Here is a 21,444-nt window from a genome sequence, read left to right on the forward strand (position 1 = left end):
CAGCGATTGGCTACGAGCTAGCGCTTGTCAAATTTCTGTCTAATCCCAGTCGAGGAACCGAATCACTACGGGCCAATCCTGGACAAGGAGGAGACGTCACGTGTCCGGAAATGAGGTGCAGGAAAATAGCCCGAGAAACAAAGAAAAAGTGCGGCGTCGTCCTTTTCTCGTGTGTCGTCAGACTGGCGGGGCTTCACTTTACTTTACAATGCTGAACTGAACCCCCCCCCCAAAGCAACTAATAAACTTCGGATTAAAAAGTAAAATATATAAAAATTAGAGCAGATAAGAGATCTTTCTGTCGAAGGGAGATCGTAGTCGGATAATCAGGTAGGCTCCATTTTTATATAGAAATGTCTGTGAAACAGTATGGAAGAGTTCGGTTTCATTCTTAATGACATTTATATTCAGTGTTATGGTCTGTTTACTCATGTTCCTTTACAGAGAAATGCGGATTAGAGTCATAGCTTGATCTTATTTTGATCATGAAATAAATCAGTAAGGTGGCTGAATACATGATCTGAGGATAGATGTGATGAAATAGTATTTCAGCCTGACAACTGTACAGCTGTAAGAGAAAAGAGCATGGATGGTGTCAGAAGAAGGACATCATTGTACTAGATAATAAGATGTAAACGATAAGATACTGCACTTGGTTTGGTACATAATCCATTTAGATGTGAGGTCAGGCCCAGACACACAGGCCTAATAGTAACCCAAAGTTCTCATAGTAACTGTGTTGTCTTTTAAACACGTCTCTAAATATCAGCTGGGCAGTTCTAAATTCATGTCTAGCAAACTTGAAGTTTGTGAGTGATATTTAACATGATATTCAACATGCTATGCTACAGCTTGCTAGCTACACTTCTAGACTAAAGTTTGTGGACACCTGAGCATAAAATTGCAATGTGCTTTTTAGACATCGTCCATGTTTAGACCCAGTGGCTGATAAGATCCATGAATTTATTGAGCAACTCAAGAATTATGTCTATGGATTCAGACTTTGTCATTAAAATATATTCGGTCTATTAAAGGACTGCAGTTTGCATAACCAGTTCAGTAGGATTTAGGGGCAGAGCTCTACAGCAGAAGATCTTCCACTGCAAACCATGTAAAGCATATCTTCATGGAGGTGACTTTGTGGGCTATTGTAATGTTTTAACAGGTTTGGCTCTCCTAGTTCAAGTGATGCAATAATTTCATGTAACTGCATACATAGACCTTCTGTACAGTTGGGGGAGGAACCACATATGGATGGAAAATTCAGTTGTTCCAATACTTTTGTCTATATACTGTAATATGTTAGTGTGCTGCTGTGGACATGTATAACTGTATTGGTCGGATTGTTAAGCTCTCAAATAAAATGAGATGTTATTAGATTTATTTTGTGTATATGTAGGATGGATCCGGCTCTGCTGCGAGAGCGTGAACTCTTTAAGAAGAGGGCTCTGTCCACTCCTGCAGTCGAGAAGAGACCGGCGTCCTCCGAAGCCTCAGGCTCTTCCAAGAAAAAGAAGAGCAAACCTGACAAAGACTCATCCTCAGGATCAAAAAACAGTGCAGGTTAGGGCGTGCGTGTGGGCGTTTGTGTTTTATTTTTTTTCAGGCATACCCTATGCATATAGAATGTTTTCCATAATCACTGTGTTCATGTTGGGAGATGAGTTAATCTGATCAGGTTTATTGTCAGAAGGGAGTCATTTTTTTGGGTCAGCTATAAATAATTTTTTGTGAAGAATATACAGGTTTTTCTTTTGCATCATTACAAAAGATTGTGATCGAGTGCCAAACTGGTCATTGCTGCAGGTACAGCAGACCGATTGTTTATTGAAAACAATAGTAAAGATATTCAGTCTCAGTTAAAAAGAAAACACTTTTTTTCATTTTGCATAACGATTATTTTGGCAACGTCATAAAGGTCATTTCCTTTTGATTGTTAACATCAGAGATCACTGTAAAACCAATGAATAGGGACAGTTATTTATTAAATTTGCTATATATTTAATACATATCCCAAATCAAGTGGGTGAAATTAATGCAATCTGAATTCTAGAAATGTATTTAATAATTTTTAGTTTTAAGTTTTTTAACTGTTATTTAGAAAGGACGCGTATGGCCATGAGACTTTTAGTGACTGTCCATACTTTATACTTGATACAAGGGAAAAAATATTTAAGCAAAATTTAAGCAAGAAATTGTAAACTCACTCAAGATGAGCAAAGGAACTGGTAAAAGAAACTGGTAAAAGCCATGAGGTACTAATGTATGTTCATTCATAATTAAGGGAGTGAATATCTCATAGGGCAGAAACCCTTTGCTCCAGGACTGACCTCAATGGGAAGTTTGAAGGTGATCACCAGGTTTTAGTGGATTGTTCTCTGGGCCAAATGAAGGCACACTCTGAAGTTTGGCCATAACGAGGTTAGGGGAGTTACGGGTTTGAATCTTCCATTATACAGTGTTCCTGGAGCAGAGAAGATTAAAGGGCCCAGCAGCCAGCTCCCTTGGTTGCATGTTGCTGATGCTAAGACTTAAAACCTCAACCTTTTGTTTAGTAACCTAGAACATGCCAACTGCCAAGCCGATCTTACCCACTCTGAGGAGAGAATAGGGTTAGGTTTGTAAACCAAAGATCACCCTCAAACTGTTCAACAATGAAAATAGTTGTCAAGGTATCAGCCTGGAAGTTCAGACTTGATCACAATTGGGTCTTCCAGCAGGATGTGGTCTTATGCATCACTCCAAAGCTGTAAAAACATAACTTAAAGGTAGCGCACCGAAATAATTTGAATGGCCATTGTAAACTGAATCCCACAGAAAATCTCTGAACCGAACTACAAACATATGTCTGAGCAAGTAAGTCCAGAAAACTTCTGCAGATAACAGTTCTATTTTTTACCAGCTTATTACAGAAGACATAACATTTATGTAACCTAAAATGCGTTTCAAAACATACGGTTTGAAAGACTACAGCTAAGATGCATGTGATGGATCTGCTTTTCTTTATTTACCTGTTTGAAGTTTCTCCTCTTTGGTAACACAAATATTATAATGTCTAGTTCTGAATGTGATACAATTGTATGAAGACACTTTATATTTTTTAATAATTAAACATATTGTGCGAATGCTAATGCACAATTTACGGAGCCTGTCGAGAGCCTGCAAAACACACAGGAGTTATACAGTGAATGATATTAGAACAAAGTTCTGTTGGCAGATGAGTCCAAATGTGACTTATCTGACTCTAAAAGAAGAACTTGTGTAAGATGGAGAACAGGAGAGATGATGTTAGTAGACTGCATCACCCACACAGTCAAACATGGAGGTGGAAGCTTAATGGTTTGGGGTTGTTTTGGATCAGGGAAGGTTGGAAACTTATTTTGCAAAGTGAAAGGAATGTTTGTAGAAATGGACTGTTTGGATGTTGAGTGTGTAAAACTGTTGTTCATGCTTAGGGAGGATTTTTCTATGAAAATGAAGTTGGACATCTGTACATTTACATTATTTGGTTGGTCAGTGTAAAGCCACACTGCTACATTACCGATTTTATTTTTGCATATAACAAAAGGGAACATGCATGTGTCTCTCAAAAACCAAAGACTAGTGTTTCCAAACTTTTGACATTTTTAATATATTAACATTTTGACATATATTTGACATCCTTTGGGATGTGCAATGAGGCTATGACCCAAGAATTACCATTAGGGTTTGCAGGACTGCTTATGTTTACTGTAATGAATGCAAAAATAATACTGTAATGAGTGCAGTTATGTCATGATGAACAAAAGGAAATAATTAATCATACCAAACATGCGTGCGTGCGCACACACGCATGCACAAATAACATTTTCAGCTATAGTGTATTTTAAGATACACTGCAAAAATGGAAATAAATTCATCGCCATAATACATGTGCAAAAAAAATCTTATGTATTACACATTGCTCTTTTTACAGACGTACCGATTGTTTAAATGTGCTTGTGGACATTAAGGCTTATTGGAAGTGAATGCATGTAGCATGAAATCTCATCAATTGTATGACAGGTGCCAACAAAAGCCTCCAAGTGTTGATATGCAACAGGCAGCACTGATATTAACTAAAGCACAGTGTACAGATTATATATACACATACATACATACATACATACATACATACACAGTGGAACCTGGTTATCTCGCCCTCGGTTACCTCGACAACTCTATTAAGTCGACGTTTTTGAAGTGGAACCGCCAAATTCTCGCTTTTTCTAAGCATTTTTTTATCGGTTATGTCGACTTTTTTTTTATGTCGCTGAACCCTGATATCTCGAGCACAAGGGGGGAAAAATTTGCCATTTAACATCGGTTATCTCGATGCAGCCGGTGGGAAGACACGTACCGGGATACACATGCGCGATAACAACAACCGCCGTGAACCAACATATACCGACAATAACGGACAGTGAGAGTGTGGAAGTTTAAATAGGAGCTGGTGATGATGATAAACGAGCACCATATGTGCGCGATTGAATCCGGGAGCTTCAGAGAAAGCGGCCGAGAAAACACCTGACACGCTGAAGGGGGCTGAAGGGGGCGTGGCAGGTGGATTCCTGACAGATAAACATGTACTGTATGTATTTTTATAGCATGCCTTCATCAAACAAATCGCAGCAACGCTGTTGTGTAAAAAAAAAATTTTAGAAACACGTGCATTTACATTCTCATTTATTAACGCACATCATGTACATAAAGAAATTTCAAGCACGTTAGTATATTGCCGCCATTTTGATTTTCGTTTATCTCGATCATCGGTTACCTCGATGCTTTTTGACGACCCCCTAGAACATCGACATAACCGGGTTCCACTGTGTGTGTGTGTGTGTGTGTGTGTGTGTGTGTGTGTGTGTGTGTGTGTGTGATATATATATATATATATATATATATATATATATATATATATATATATATATATATATATATATATATGAATATATATATATATATATATATATATATGAATATATGAGTATCCCTTTTTTTTTTTCTTCTTCTTCTTTCGGCTCGCCCGTTAGGGTTCGCCATAGTGGATCTTCCTTCCCCCATACCGCTCTGTCCTCTACATCTGCCTTTTCAAATTAATTACCTGCATGTCTTTTCTCACGACATCCATAACCCTTCTCCTTGGTCTTCCTCTTTTCCTTCTGCCAGGCAGCTCCATCATAAGCATTCTCCTACTGATATACCCCATGTCTCTCCTCTGCACATGTCCAATCCATCTCAATCGCGCCTCCCTCACCTTGTCTCCAAAACGTCCTACATTTGCTGTCCCTCTAATAAACATTTCTATCCTGTCCATCCACATCACTCCCAATGAAAATCTCAGCATCTACAGCTCTGCTACCTCCAGCTCCGCCTCCTCTGTTTAATCAGTGTCACTGTCTCTAAACCATACAACATCGCAGGTCTCACCACAGTCCTATAAACTTTCCCTTTCACAACTTCTCTCTTTCACACACATGTACTGTCTTTCTCCCACTGACTTTCATTCCCCTTCTCTCCAGCATGTACCTCCATCTCTCCAGGCTCTTCTTCACCTGCTCCCGACTCTCATAAAAAAAAAAGAAAATCATTCGCAAACATCATAGTCCATGGAGACTCCTGTCTGACCTCGTCAGTCAACCTGTCCATCACCACTGCAAATAGGAAAGGGCTCAGAGCCGATTCTTGATGCAGTCCCACCTTCACCTTGAACCAGTCTATCATTCCTACTGCACACTTCACTGCTGTCATACACCACCTTCACATACTTCTCTGCCACACGTAACTTCCCTGAATCTCACACTTCAGTCTTTCTCTTTCAGTTTCCATCATTTTATTCTTCTTTTACCCCTCACTCTTCTCCTCTTTTTCTTTGACTTCATCAGAAACTCTCCACTTAACTCTTACTATACTCTTCCTTCAGGATACCATTTGTCTTTTCTTTCACACCATGATAGAAAAATTTTAACTCACCTCCAATATTCCCAGCCTTACTCCCTTTCCACTTAATCTTCTGAACACACAACACCTTTGCCTTCTGTTTCCCCTGCCCTGCTTAATCGATACTCCCACAGCAGTGACTAATGAATGTAATAATGGACCAGACCAGGGGTGCGTACACTTTTTCAGCATGCGAGCTACTTATAAAATGACCAAGTCAAAATGATCTACCTACTATAAAAATGCATAAATAAATATCAATTTTTTTTACGTCATGCGATCTACCCACACTGATCGACCGGTAGATCGCGCTCTACGTATTGGGCACCCCTGGACTAGACTATGAAACCCTTGTTTTGGGCATTTTCTTCATAGACCTCTCTGTGTACCAGTATATGAATCTTTATATCTTAATTTGATTAGTATGGCCTTGATGTTAACAGCTATGTTGGCTGACGGCCAAATGTCACTAAACCATGCTTAGTCACTGCTTCCCGTTTTGATAGTACCGCTTTTATTTACAATAATATTATATAGTCAGTGTTTATTCATTGTGTTCCTTTTTTTGTCTTTCTCAGAATTACGCATTAAAAGGTAAAAATTTCTTTAGTTTTAGCCGATACTGTTTTCTGAGTCCTCATCTGTCCAAATTGTGTTCGGTGTCCATCTTTTATAATTGCACTTTCCTGCATCGCTTGTTTCCATGGTACAGGACTGGTTTCCATGCCCACGAAAAGGCTATACAATTTCATCACTGGTACTGCGTCGGTTGCACACAGTCTTGGTCTTGCTGAAGCAGCTGCAGTCTAGCAGCTCGTAGAGGAAAGCTAGGGTAGCCAGGGAGAGCACAGTGACTATGAAAAGGAGGAGGATTACAAAGCAGGCAATGTTCCAGCCATCGTGGAAAGGGATTGGCTGTTGGATTGAAGCAGGGATGCCACTGGAAACGGTCATGGTGATCTAGGAGGAAAAGGCACAAATACAAGCATATGGTGAATGAGAGAGAGTGCCAGTGCCTGTGAGGCACCCATGAGACCTACAGCAGCATTAATGGAGCTGCAGGGACATCTGACAATTACCAATTGCTCTCTTCATGTGACAATAACCTTTAATATTGTTTCTGGGTTTGGGCTTTAAGGTAGGCTGTAAGTCACCACAAACCAGTTTTTTTTTTAAAAAACAAAACCCTATCAGAAGAACATGCACACAATGAAGCATGGTGGTGGTAGCATATTGCTTTAGGACCGCTTTTACCCGGTCAGCTTCAAACCGGGGTTCAATGTAGGGGATAATGAATAGCTTCAAATGCCTGTAAAATATTTACGGGAGAAGCTTCAGGTGTCTGCTAGAAGCTGAAGATGCAAAGGGATGTCATATTACAATTACTAAAGCATACAAAGCAACCAAAAGTCCAGGTGTGCCTGATGATACTCTTCACTTGTGCAAAAGTGGTATAATAAAATCAAACACCTTTAGTTTTGGGGTGTAGATTATTGTATTCTTGTCCTTTTTATGTAAGTTCTGTCCTGTTATTATTTTTACACTACAAAAATTGCCCATTTTATTAGGACTGTTGATTTTGTAGTATTAGTAGTTAGAATTTATTTTATAGCTGTGTGTGTGTGTGTGTGTGTGTGTGTGTGTGTGTGTGTGTGTGTGTGTGTGTGTGTGTGTGTGTGTGTGTGTATATACACATACAATGACTCATGAAAATGTGTGACTGATTGCTTGTGATCTGTGCAGTCACGTGTCTATAGCTTTGCTTATCATCTTAACTGTATTTGTATTCACTGATGTACGGGTGTGTGCGCTGCCAATCCGGTCTTATTAAAGGTTGTAATCTAGTTAGCAGTGCAATATGATCAGCTGTTTGTGTGCTTAGTGCATCCCTCTATTGAACACTTGTAGCGATGCTATTATAACCTATTAAACCCATCTCTATCTTTCTACTACTGTCCTCTCCATTTGTCTGTCTATATCCTGTCTCTCTCTCTATCTCTTTCTGTCTCTAAATGTCCATCGCACATCGCTGTACATATAGACAGGATTTCATTTTAACACACATTGTCACCCCCCCCCAAAAAGGTTATTTTTTAATTTTTTAAATTTTTTTTTTTAAAGCCTATTCTCTATTATTTATTGACGTGTTGAGCACAGTATCAACACAAACATCCTTATTATCTTGATTTATGGGTTTATGCACTGAAGTGATTTCATTTAACTATACAACTCCTACAGTTCTGGTTGGGTTGCTATTAAAATTGGAAAAGAGTATCTCTGATGAAGGTGCAATATGTCTTTTAAAAGTGACCACCCCCTTTCCCCCTGCCATATCACGCAGTAGTAGTGTTAAGTGATTGTGCAGCTAAATAGCATACCGTAATTTCTAAATAACAATTACAGAGCTGTTTCTTTTGCATTCTTTCACTTTAAGGAACCAAGCAGGTGCAAAGCGAAACTGAAAATGAGCAAATCCTCCTTTATTGTTTTTGTCTTCAACAGTATCTGGTATCTGCCCTTTATGCAATAATTTATCTGTTGTCTGAATAATAAACAAGGAGTGCACTGTCAGTGTTTGTGTGGGTGGGCAGGTGGGTGGCTTGCTGTGTGTGTGTGTGTGTGTGTGTGTGTGTGTGTGTGTGTGTGTGTGTGTGTGTGTGTGTGTGTGTGTGTGTGTGTGTGTGTGTGTGTGTGTGTGTGTGTGTGTGTGTGTGTGTGTGTGTGTGCGCGCGCATGGGTGGGTTTGAGTCGTCTTTTTGTGCTGTGCTGTTGCAGCTCTGCAAAATAAACCTAATAGAAAAGAAAGAAAGAAATGCAGTACCTGTAAAGCTGAGCTGAAGGACGGTAGAAGCGTCTGCCCATGCGTCTTGATACGTCTCCTGCCCCTCTAATGCCCTTCTCCTTTTTCTGTTTCTTTCTTTCCCCACCCTGCAACTTCCTGCTGCATCACCATTGCTCACCCGCTTTGTCCCTTAACAGATGCCACATCCCACGCATCATTAATAACGCGTGAAGCCTGCAGTGATTGGCTGAGCTCCGTTGGGGTTAGGACAGGTTTCAGTAGGAAGCGATGCAGTATCTGTACACAGCATTATTCCTTTTTTGACAGTGAGCTCTGTCTTGTTGATTTTACACTAAGATTGCTTATTTCTTTCATGGCCGTGGACTTTTCTTTAATGTTCCTATTAAAAAGAGAAAAAAAATACATTTTATTCTCAAAAAGCAGTCTTCAGCATGGACCTTTTTAAAATGGTTGAATAATTTAAAATAATTTGCACTGGGTGTGTTTTATTGTCTTTGTGTGTGCACCAAATACTTTAAATGAAGATCAAATATAAAATTATAATATTCAAAATTTTATTTTATAACAAAACTGTATCACTTGACAATTGGGAAAAGATAGAAATCATCATTTGATCATTTTGAAAATGCCTTTATTATATTACAATATTAAGATAAGGTATACCTTTATTATTTACATTACATTAAGTTATTTCCTGAAGTTTATATCATCTGCCTTTTTCACTCACCAAAATAGTGTTGTTGTTGTTGTTATTATTATTATTATTATTATTATCTACATCATAATCATGCTACATATTTATTATCTGCACTGTTTGCACGATTGCTACTTTTTGCACTTCTGGTAGCTCTATCTTTCTATCATTTTTATTTTATTGAATAATCTCCAATATATTTTCAAATCTCTCTTATTCATTTAGGTGACTTACCAATAAATGTGTACCAAAAAAAAAGAAAGTCACTGATTAGTTGTAAGTGGCTGGTCCTAATGCATTTATGTTTATTTACTTATTTTTTTTTATTTTTCAGACTCCAGTAATGGATCCTTTAATCTCAAAGCTCTCTCTGGAAGCTCAGGCTACAAGTTTGGAGTCTTGGCACGAATTGTCAACTACATGAAGGTAAAATATTAGAGAGAAAATCTTGAGTGATGTGCCACGTCTGAATCCTGAGGCCCAGAACCAGTGCAGGAGTGCACCAATGCAGACTTTAAACCAAAAGAGGGTTGTTGTATAAACTGTAGAAATAAACAAAAGCTTATTTGCTATATGTACAATAGGAAGCCTTTTGAGAAGAAACAAAGTGTTCAATTAAAAAATAGCTTATAATGTATCTTTCTTATTCACAAACACACACACTGGTTCCTTATTGCTGAAACACTATTAATATAAAAATATTCAGAAATATTTCAACTGCAGAAAGATTTGAGATTTTAAGCTACTATAGTTGAATTGTATGATTAATCAATAACAGTAAGGAGTGGATTGTGGTGCTGTCCTGCAAATAGACAGCATGTATATTTAGAAAATGTGAGCATTAATACAGGCCAGTTTAAGTCATTACACTTAATAACAACAGCATCATCATTATCTTCAGGATCCACATAACTGTGCAATGTTCAGCAGCCTGACTGTGTTACATGCAGCATAACCAGCAGCATGCGATGCAAGAGTCAGCAGCATATATAATGCATAAATAAGCAAACATGGCTTCTGGGAAGACAGATGGTCTTATCTGAGATGGTTGTTGAAGAATCTGACCATCTGGAGTCCAACGCTGTTATAGATTGTAGCACTATTTTCCTGGATGCTTTTACATGTTAAACATTTAAGTGTTGCTGCTCCACAGCTACAGGATCCCTGGTTCAGCTCTCAGGTGAACAGTTTGTGTGTGGAGTTTCTGTGCATGTTGTACACATGTCCAAGTGAGTTTCCTCAGGGTTCTTCGGTTCTTGCAGTCTCACAGTTTTTGAAGGAAGTCAGCAGTTTTCCCAGACATGTTGGAAAACTAACCACCTGTGGAGGCCAAAGCATCACTTCCAGGACTCCTTGTTCTTTTTGACACTAAAGATGGTTCTTAATGACATTGGTCCTGTTGCAGAATAAATTTTGGACCAATCAGGCCCCACCCTGATGGTCTCTGCAATCTCAGACTAATTGACTACATTAATCCTTACCAAATCTCTAACTCCTTTTGCAGGAATGCTTCCCCAAATTAGCAAGGAACCTAAAACATGATTAACTGTTGCCTGCAGGCACTCATTATTGTACCTATATTGTCTCTAAGGTGGACCAATATTTATTTTTTTTCTCTGGCCGATGCCAATTTAGATGTCAGACAGCCGATGGCCGAGATATGTCGATTTTTTTTGGCCGATTTGCTTTCTTTTTTTTTTCTTTTCCCCTTCATACCATAAATCTAATGGTTAAAAGACGTGATACAGAAAATTTGTTATTGAACATTTATTGCACAACACAAGCCTCTTCAATCAGTGCACTTGGTAGCAGGTTTTGGTACCTGAGCATAACTGTAGCCTAAACCAGTGTTAATTTTGACAACATATTTAGATTTAGTCTTAGACTTTGACTTTGACTGAAATGGTGTTTAGTTTGTTATATTTGTTATCTGAATTGTTTTTTGTCTAGTTATAGTCAACTATATACCATAAGATTTCTTCTTCTTCTTCTTTCGGCTGCTCCCATTAGGGGTCGCCACAGCAGATCATCCGTCTCCATACCACCCTGTCCTCTACATCTGCCTCTTTCACACCAACTACCTGCATGTCTTCCCTCACCACATCCATGAACCTCCTCCTTGGCCTTCCTCTTTTCCTCCTACCTGGTGGCTCCATCTTCAGCATTTTTCTACCAATATAATTCATGTCCCTTCTCTGCACATGTCCAAACCATCTCAATCTCGCCTCCCTCACCTTGTCACCAAAACATCCTACATGTGCTGTCCCTCTAATAAACTCATTTCTAATCTTGTCCATCCTTGTCACTCCCAACGAAAACCTCAACATCTTCAGCTCTGCTACCTCCAGCTCCACCTCCTGTCTTTTACTCAATGCCACTGTCTCTAATCCATACAACATCGCAGGTCTCACCACAGTCCTATAAACTTTCCCTTTCATTCTTGCAGATACCCTACTATCACAAATCACTCCTGTCACTCTTCTCCACCCACTCCACCCTGCCTGCACTCTTTTCTTTACTTCTCTAACACACTCTCCATTACTTTGCACTGTTGACCCCAGGTACCTGAACTCCTCCACCTCTTCTCCCTGCAACCGCATCACTCCACTGCCCTCCCTCTCATTCACACACATGTACTCTGTCTTACTCCTACTGACTTTCATTCCCCTTCTCTCCAGCGCATATCTCCACCTCTCCAGGCTCTTCTCAACCTGCTCTTTACTCTCACCACAAATCACAATATCATCTGCAAACATCATAGTCCAGGGAGACTCCTGTCTGACCTCGTCCATCAACCTGTCCATCACCTTTGCAAACAGGAAAGGGCTCCGGGCCGATCCTTGATGCAGTCCAACCTTCACCCTGAACCAGTCTGTCGTACCTACTGCACACTTCACTGCCGTCACACTGTCCTCATACATGTCCTGCACCACCCTCACATACTTCTCTGACACACCTGACTTCCTCATACAATACCACAACTCCTCTCTCGGCACCCTGTCGTACGCTTTCTCTAAATCCACAAATACACAATGCAGCTCCTTCTGTCCTTCTCTATACTTCTCCATCAACATCCTCAAAGCAAATAAGGCATCTGTGGTGCTCTTCCTCGGCATGAAACCATACTGTTGCTCACAGATGGTCACCTCTTCTCTCAGCCTGGCTTCCACTACTCTTTCCCATAACTTCATGGTGTGACTGATCAACTTAATTCCCCTGTAGTTACTGCAGGTCTGCACATCTCCCTTATGTTTAAAGATCGGTACCAGCACACTCCTTCTCCATTCCTCAGGCATCCTCTCCCCTTCCAGAATCCTGTTAAACAATCTGGTTAAAAACTCCACTGCCATCTCTCCTAAACATCTCCACGCTTCTACCGGTATGTCATCTGGTCCAACCGACTTTCCATTCTGCATCCTCCTAATCGCTGCTCTCACTTCCTCCTTACTAATCCTATCTACATCCTGCTTCACCAATTCCAACTCCACATCCTCCAACCTTCTCTCTCTCTGATTTTCCTCATTCATCAGCTGCTCAAAATACTCCCTCCATCTTCTCAACACACTCTCCTCATTAGTCAACACATTTCCCTCTCCATCCTTTATTGCTCTAACTTGCAGTACATCCTTCCCAGCTCGGTCCCTCTGCCTGGCCAATCGGTATAAATCCTTTTCTCCTTCCTTAGTGTCCAACCTCTTATACAGCTCCTCATATGCCCTTTCCTTTGCTTTCGCCACATCCCTTTTTACCTGCTGCCGCATCTCCTTGTACTCCTGCCAACTTTTCTCATCACTCTGTCGATCCCACTTCTGTTTTGCCAACCTCTTTCCCCTAATGCTCTCCTGCACTTCCTCATTCCACCACCACGTCTCCTTGTCTTGCTTTCTATTTCCAGATGTCACACCAAGTACTTTTCTAGCTGCCGCCCTCATCACTCCTGCAGTAGTTGCCCAATCATCCGGCACCTCTTCACCACCACCAAGCCCCTGTCTGACCTCTTCCCTGAACCTCACACTACACTCTTCCTCCTTCAGTTTCCACCATCTTATTCTTCTTTCAATTCTTACTTTCCTCCTCTTCTTCTTCGCCTCCAAAACCATCCTACAGATCACCATCCGATGCTGTCTAGCTACACTGTCCCCCGCCAACACCTTACAGTCTCCAATCTCCTTCAGGTTGCATCTCCTACACAGAACATAATCCACCTGTGTGCACCTTCCTTCACTCTTATACGTCACCCTATGATCCTCCTTCTTCTTAAAATACGTGTTCACCACTGCCATTTCCATCCTTTTAGCAAAATCTACCACCATCTGCCCTTCCACATTCCTCTCCTTAAAACCATACCTACCCATCACCTCCTCATCACCTCTGTTCCCTTCACCTACATGCCCATTAAAGTCTGCCCAATCACCAATCGTTCCTTCCTAGGTACACCATCTACCACTTCATCTAATTCACTCCAGAATCTTTCCTTCTCCTCCATCTCACAGCCAACTTGTGGAGCATAGGCACTGATGACAGTTATCATCATCCCTTCAACTTCCAGCTTCACGATCATCACCCTATCAGAAACTCTCTTCACCTCCACTACACTCTTACTGTACTCTTCCTTCAGAATCACCCCTACACCATTTCTCTTTCCATCCACACCATGATAAAACAGTTTAAACCCACCTCCAATGTTCCTGGCCTTACTCCCTTTCCACTTGGTCTCCTGAACACACAACATATCTACCTTTCTCCTCTCCATCATATCAGCTACCTCTCTCCCTTTACCAGTCATAGTACCAACATTTAAAGTACCAACCCGAACCTCTACTCTCCTACACTGCTCCTTTTCCTGCCGTCTCTGTAGACGTCTTCCTCCTCTCCTTTTCCTCCTTCGGCCAACAGTAGCCCAATTTCCACCGGTACCCTGTCGGCTAACGATACCTGTGGCGGTCGTTGTTAACCCGGGCCTCGACCGATCCGGTATGAAATTCTCATTTGTGATCCGCATATTTGATTTGGCACATGTTTTATGCTGGATGCCCTTCCTAACGCAACCCTCCCCATTTACCCGGGCTTGGGACCGGCACTAAGAGTGCACTGGCTTGTGCCCCCCTAATGGCTGGGTTATATACCATAAGATTTAAGCCGGCTAAATCTGCAGCAAAATTTACTTGACTGAAAACTAATAGGTTTTGTTCAAATGTTATGCAAGTATTTCTCTAAAATTCCCAAACTCTTTATATATTCCTGGAGAAACATCTGTATAAATGAATTATGTATTAAACATCCACTACAGGCACATATGTAACTGTTGACATAATAAATATTTATTTAAATATATAAAAACTTCTCATAGAGTAACAAGTATTAAGTAACGTTTATATTTTATTTTCATGATGTTTGTCAATTAGATGACTTATTTTGCTTTTCTTTGGAACAGTCACCCTTTTAGCTACTGTCTCCATCATTAGAACAGTCCGCATCTTTAGTCGTTGTGAGTGGTAGTCCTGTGCATCCAGTCCATTTTGTTTTGGTTTCTAGTTCTTTACAGTCACTTTTGTACTTTAAGTCACTCAGAAAAGCTGTTGCAAATTCTGCTGGGATGCAGAAGGTTTTTTTAACTTGTTGGTTGGCATTAGAGGTCTTTTGTATGTGGGTGGTTGAAATAGTTGGAAAAACAGGTTAATATGATTTATTCCTTCTCTCACTCAAGCACACACACACACACACACACACACACACACACACACACACACACATAAAGAAACCGAAAAAAAAAGCAATAGAAATTAAAACACAGCATAACATTCATTACTTAAATAAAAAGAAAGCTAAGAAAGTTATTCAGTCAGGAACAGTGAGTAATTTTGTTCCAAGTGTCTGTCATGCCGGCCCCAGGTATTCGAGCAGTCCCTATTGTCCAGACCTGTATCATATTTCAGGTTTAGTGAAACACACTAACTAGAGTAAGCTGGTAATCAACATTTATAAAACTCTTTTTCTTTCGGCTGCTCCCATTAGGGGTCACCACAGCGGATCATTCGTCTCCATACTACCCTGTCCTCTACATCTGCCTCTTCCAAACCAACTACCTGCATGTCTTCCCTCACCACATCCATAAACCACCTCCTTAGCCTTTTTTCTTTTCCTCCTTTCTGGTGGCTCCATCCTCAGTATTCTCCCACCGATATACCCCATGTCCCTCCTCTGCACACGTCCAAAACGTCCTAAATGCACTGTCCCTCTAATAAACTAATTTCTAATCCTGTCCATCGTCGTTACTCCTAAAAAAAAATCTTAACATCTTCAGCTCTGCTACCTCCAGCTCCATCTCTTGTCTTTTACTCATTGCCACTGTCTCTAATCCATACAACATCGCAGGTCTCACCACAGTCCTATAGACTTTCCCTTTCACTCTCACAGATACCTTTCTACCCTGCACTCTTTTATTTACTTCTCTAACACACTCTCCATTACTTTGCACTGTTGACCCCAGGTACCTGAACGCCTTCTGAAATTATATATTCTTCTCCATCAACGTTCTCAAAGCAAATATCACACGTAGTACTCTTCCTCGGCATGAAACCATACTGTTGCTCACAGATGGTCACCTCTTTTCTCAGTCTGGCTTCCACTACTCTTTCCCATAACTTCATGGTGTGACTGATCAACCTTCTTAAAGATCAGTAACAGCACTGATCTTCTTAAAGATCAGTAACAGCACACAGTTGATCGTCATGAGTTGACTCATGATTAATCTCAACTTAATCACACATTATCTGTTCTAAATGTACCATAAATTAATACTTTTAATACTATGTTTTTAAAACTCTAATTAAAATGGGCATGAACAAATATGGATGATTTATGCAATTGTATGTTTGTTATTAGTGAAACCAAACTTAACACAAAGCATAAAGACAACATATTATTGTAAATGTTCTAAAGTAATTATGGTTTTTAAATTACGTAAATCATCATGGGAGAGTTATGTTCTCTCAGGCAAGCACAGAACGTACATGCACGGTTTGGTGTGTCAGACACGCCGGCCTTATCGGCCTAATTTGTAGCACAAACAACCAGTGCTGAAAAATAATAATAAAAAAAAAGCCATAAATCAGCACACTCAATCGTTTGACCTCTCTAGGTCTTTGGGATGTGGGATATGTTAGGCAGGAAGATAAGTCTGTTCTTGAGGTTGATATGTTGGAAGGTGGAATAATGGGCAAGTTTTGCGGCATTAAAAAAACAAGTTATGTTGGCTAGAGGACTAGAACAGGACATCTCTAGAACAATAGGTCTTGTGATGTGTTCCTAGGATACGGTGTGGAAGATGGGAAGAACGGAAGTAGGTGGTGGTATTGTGATGCTCGGAAAACTTGAATCCTTGCTTTCATGTGAATTCTACTTTAACATGTACCACCTACTTAAAAATTCTTGCAGACCTGGTCTACATCTTCATGGCTCTGATATTTCTTGATGCCCTGTTTCAGCAGGATATTGCTTCTGAAACACTGCAAAAATTGTTTAGGAAAAGTTTGAGAATGTTCAAGGTGTTGACTTGGCATCCAAATTAGCCAGATCTCAATCTGATTGAGCATCTGAGAGATGTGCTAAACATACAAGTATGTTCCATAGAGGCCCCATCTCATTACAGACTTAAAGAATCTGCTGACGATATCTTGCTGCCAGATACCACAGCACACCTTCTTGTGGAGTCAATACCTTGAAGGGTCAGAGATGTTTTTTTTTGTAGCTTTACTCCATATTAGGCAGATTGTTTTAATGTATGTGTGTGTGTGTGTGTGTGTGTGTGTGTGTGTGTGTGTGTGTGTGTGTGTGTGTGTGTGTGTGTGTGTGTGTGTGTGTGTGTGTGTGTGTGTGTGTGTGTGTGTGTTTGTGTGTGTACTGTAAACAGGAGGACATTCATGAACAGCATGTGTTTTTTTTTAAGGACATTATTAGCTTAGATTTCAGCCTGACATCAGTCTCTGACTCGGGCCCAAGAAAAACATTTTGTTTACGGGTTTATGCCAGATTGTATCATGTCTCTGTATGCAAGCCTATGTACTCAGGATAGCACACATGGCTGCCAATCTTGTGTTACTGGCTGACACAGCACTAATTACATTTGAATGCTTTCTTTTCTTCTCTCTCACTCCCTAGACGAGGCATCAGAGAGGAGACACTCATCCACTATCCCTGGAGGAGATTTTAGATGAGACTAAGCTGTTGGACATTGGCTTAAAGCAGAAGCAATGGCTCATGTCTGAGGTGCGTTATGAGTAAACTCATCCATGTGATTTAAAAATGGGTTTCTTTCTTTCCATCATTTCCAGCATGCTGTATGAGAAATGTGCTTTGGCCTCATGCCAATTAATAAGATTTAAGTTGCTGACTGGATACAAATCACAACTGTATAGTGGCTCTAATCCAGTGAAAATCAGTTCTGATTGGTGGTATTTGCTACGCTATGCCACAGTTTAGCGGTGTTAATTGCTGTCTATGGTGCTTTTAATCATTTCAGGTTTCACAAGGTCAAGGTGGTTTAAATTTTATTATATTTTTGGTGTAAATATGAAATTATTTGTTTGTCTTTTTCTGTTCCACTTTCTCAGGCCTTGGCAAGTAACCCCAAGATTGACGTGCGTGAAGGGAAATACGCATTTAAACCTAAATACCATCTGAAAGACAAGAAAGCACTGCTCAGATTGCTGGATAAGCATGACCAGCAGGGGTTAGGAGGAGTACTGCTGGACGATGTGGAAGAGGGCCTGCCCAATGCTGCCAAGGCCATTAAAGTACAACAACTTTTGTTTTGTTAAGATTAGGGCTGGGCGATAAATCGATTAACTCGAATGTGTAGTTTACATCTGTTTTCTCGGGATTCTCTTTAATGTCCGCCGAAGCTCCCCTCTGGGCTCCCATAGTTTCGAACAAACTCGCGAATCGGATTTTTTGTGAAAAAATCGGGGATTTTTTTTTTTTTTTAGGCCAAATCGCCCAGCCCTAGTTAAGATAAGACGATTTACAAGTGTATAGAAAACTAAAGGGTTCAGTGCATTATGGATAATATTGTAATAGTTCTTTGAAGTCCCATGTGACCTCTCAGCCTATCATACCACTACTAACAAAACAAATGTTTTCTTTTCTTAATAATTTATATATTAATATCAATATACTTAATAATAAATACTAATAAAAAGTTTGTTCTATAAATCTACAGATGAGATGTTTAAACTTTTAAATGTTTCTGAAGTATCAGCTGAAAACTTCTGAATGTTCTTAGATGGAATTTCTGTGCAGCTTCTTTTGTTAATTCTGTGCATAGGCTCTTGGAGATCAGATCATATTTGTGTCCAGACCTGACAAGAAAAAGATTCTCTTCTACAATGACAAACACTGTCACTTCGAAGTCGATGAAGGTGAGTCACTGTGAGCTAGAAATCACACCGCATGTGCCACGTACCTGTGTATTAAAAACAACAGTTACATTTAGTAAAAAATGACCTGTAAACAGCTTGAAGTTCAAAGGACTGGATAAGAATCTTGCTTCGGTGAACCACAGGGCAACATATTTACCGCTGTCCTGTTGCTCCTCTTTGCTCTGTATTTCTTAATTAAAATAAGATGTGGCAATTGGTTGATTAGCATAGCAGTGATCCAAATCTAAATCCAAAACCGTCTTGTTAATCAGAAATCTCCGTAATCCCATTCAAAGCCTTTTAATTTCTCACTGTCTGAAACTTTCTGCTTACTGTGCCGATATATGTGTTTTCTGTCAACTTTCGTTAGCTTAAAGTAAACTCCTATAAGGGATTATAATGAATTTCCCAATGAATTCTAAATTATGCATACCATGTTAGTGATCAAATTCATTGCCTAAAATGAAACTAACTTTTACTTGAAAATTAAACACATTTTTAATGGACCGTGCAGTTAGTGTAGGTGTACAGTTTTGGTTAGTGTGGAACATGTGTTCTGTCGCATGCAGAGTTCCAGAAGCTGTGGCGCAGTGTTCCAGTGGATTCCATAGACGATGACAAGATTGAAGAGTACCTGAAGAGACAGGGCATCTCATCTATGCAGGATACAGGATCAAAGAAAATAGTGCGTATACATACATCTTTAATATATCATTCAGTTTAATCCACTTTCATGTGTATAGCTGTTTTAATAACGGATACCGTCAAAAACCAGCTTTAAAGAAATACATAGTCAAGTCAAGTTTATTTCTATAGCGTTTTTCACAACAGACATTGTCTCAAAGCAGCTTTACAGAAATCAACAGTCAAGGTGAATGGTGTGCATTTAGGTACACATAGGTTTAGGATACACATTTTAAAGGAATGTCTTTTATATATTCATTTTTTCCTGATGAGTAAGCTTTTTGAGTGGTGATATGAGATAAGGGAACCTTGAAAGGAACCAGACTCGAAAGAGAATTTTTTTGTCCCCATCTGATTGACATGTTTTATGTCAATTTTTACTTATTGAGTGCAAAAATATCAATCAGTTGCAGTTCGAATTCATTTTCAAGAAGTATCCTATGCCAACTTAGAGATCCCTCCGTGGATCTTCCCACTTTGTCCAGGCCTGCCTCTGGATAGTGTTCACTTCGATTAGAGGCCACTCTGTGCAACTGGGGACAGTTTCTCATCAACGCCTTGGGTGGTTCCATGATATTCTGGAGTAAGAACCGGCGCTTTGAGGATGGATTTGGACTGTGGTTAATGTCAACAGTCTGCTACATTGACTCAGGACTACAGTTTGCTTCTGATCATCATCACTGCACCCCGCAACATCGTATATCTGCAATTAATTGACATTCGGTGAAACCCAGATGAGGAGGGGTTCCCTCTTGAGTCTGGTTCCTCTCAAGGTTTCTTCCTTATGCCATCTCAGGGAGTTTTTCCTTGCCACAGTCACCACCGGCTCGCTCATCAGGGACAAACTTACACTGATAAAGAACATATTCATTTATAACCACATTATCTGTGTAAAGCTGCTTTGAGAGAATGATCATTGTTAAAAGCGATATACAAATAAAAATGAATTGAATTGAAAAATAGTCAAACAAAATGTTCAATAATACAGAGTTATAAAGTTCAAACTTGACCTCTAATTGTTAACAAAACAAAAGAAAACACTAACACTGGAGACCCAAAATGCTAAATCATCTCTTTCTCTTTGACTATATCAAAACAATTATACACTTTTTATATGGTGAATCCACCCAAAAGGTACAAAAACGCCTTGCCATCAACGTGAAAGTTGCATTAAAGTGACACTGTATAAAGTTAATCTCATCCATTTTTAAACTTTTATCTTCTGTAGACACCAATCCAAAAGAGGAAGAAGCCGGTGACACAGAAGAAGAGACGGTTCAAGACTCACAACGATCATCTGAATGGTGTTTTGGAGGACTACTCTGACGGCGTACTCCCCAATAAGAAGTGACACACAGTCATGTGCACAGTCATGTGGGTTAGGACCCACATGAGGGATAAAGACTCAAAATAAAAATGTATGTGCGTGTGCACTGTATCTCATTGCCAAAACCACATGGAGACTAACAGAGAAAAAATTCTAATGTGAAGTGACTGTAAATAGGGTTTTTTTTGTGTCAGCACTTTAACAACTATGTTGAAGGCTTTTTTAGAATAAAACTTTAAAACAATTTTTTTTGTGTGTGTAATCTTTGTTTAAAAAAAAACAAAAAAAACAATACACTGTACAATGATTTTTTTTATTATATCATTAGCATTGTGAAGTTTACCACCCCTTTTGTTTTAGGATTGGTGTAATGCTTGTCTATTTTAAATTAACATTAAAACAAAAAGTGGAAAAACGTAAAGAAAATAAGGTAGTGGAAACAGGAACAACCCAGATGAAGCTTTGGGTGTGAACTATGGATCCCAGAGCTACAAGGCAGCAACATGACCTGCTACACCACTGACAAATAATAGTAAATTTAGTCATAGTGCACAAAGTA

At 39.7% G+C, this 21,444-nt stretch overlaps 2 protein-coding genes across 2 annotated transcripts; one reads left to right on the forward strand and one right to left on the reverse strand.

Moving 5' to 3' along the window:
* Window positions 1-119: 119 nt before the first annotated feature.
* Window positions 120-21,129, forward strand: gtf2e2 (general transcription factor IIE, polypeptide 2, beta). The gene is made up of 8 exons (XM_083532592.1): window positions 120-330; window positions 1,400-1,563; window positions 9,790-9,881; window positions 17,616-17,723; window positions 18,068-18,250; window positions 18,781-18,874; window positions 19,444-19,559; window positions 20,787-21,129. Exons 2-8 carry the CDS (start codon window positions 1,401-1,403, stop codon window positions 20,907-20,909), a joined length of 879 nt encoding a protein of 292 aa, XP_083388718.1. The 5' UTR covers window positions 120-330; window position 1,400; the 3' UTR covers window positions 20,910-21,129.
* On the reverse strand, window positions 6,502-8,910 carry smim18 (small integral membrane protein 18). The gene is made up of 2 exons (XM_083532258.1): window positions 8,780-8,910; window positions 6,502-6,918 (listed from the first exon to the last, which is right to left on the reverse strand). The coding sequence occupies exon 2, from the start codon at window positions 6,910-6,912 to the stop codon at window positions 6,697-6,699; it is 216 nt and encodes a 71-aa protein (XP_083388384.1). The 5' UTR covers window positions 6,913-6,918; window positions 8,780-8,910; the 3' UTR covers window positions 6,502-6,696.
* Window positions 21,130-21,444: the final 315 nt, after the last annotated feature.

Source organism: Silurus aristotelis (genome assembly GCF_946808225.1).
Source record: "Silurus aristotelis genome assembly, chromosome: 27".
Taxonomy (NCBI): Eukaryota; Metazoa; Chordata; class Actinopteri; order Siluriformes; family Siluridae; genus Silurus; species Silurus aristotelis.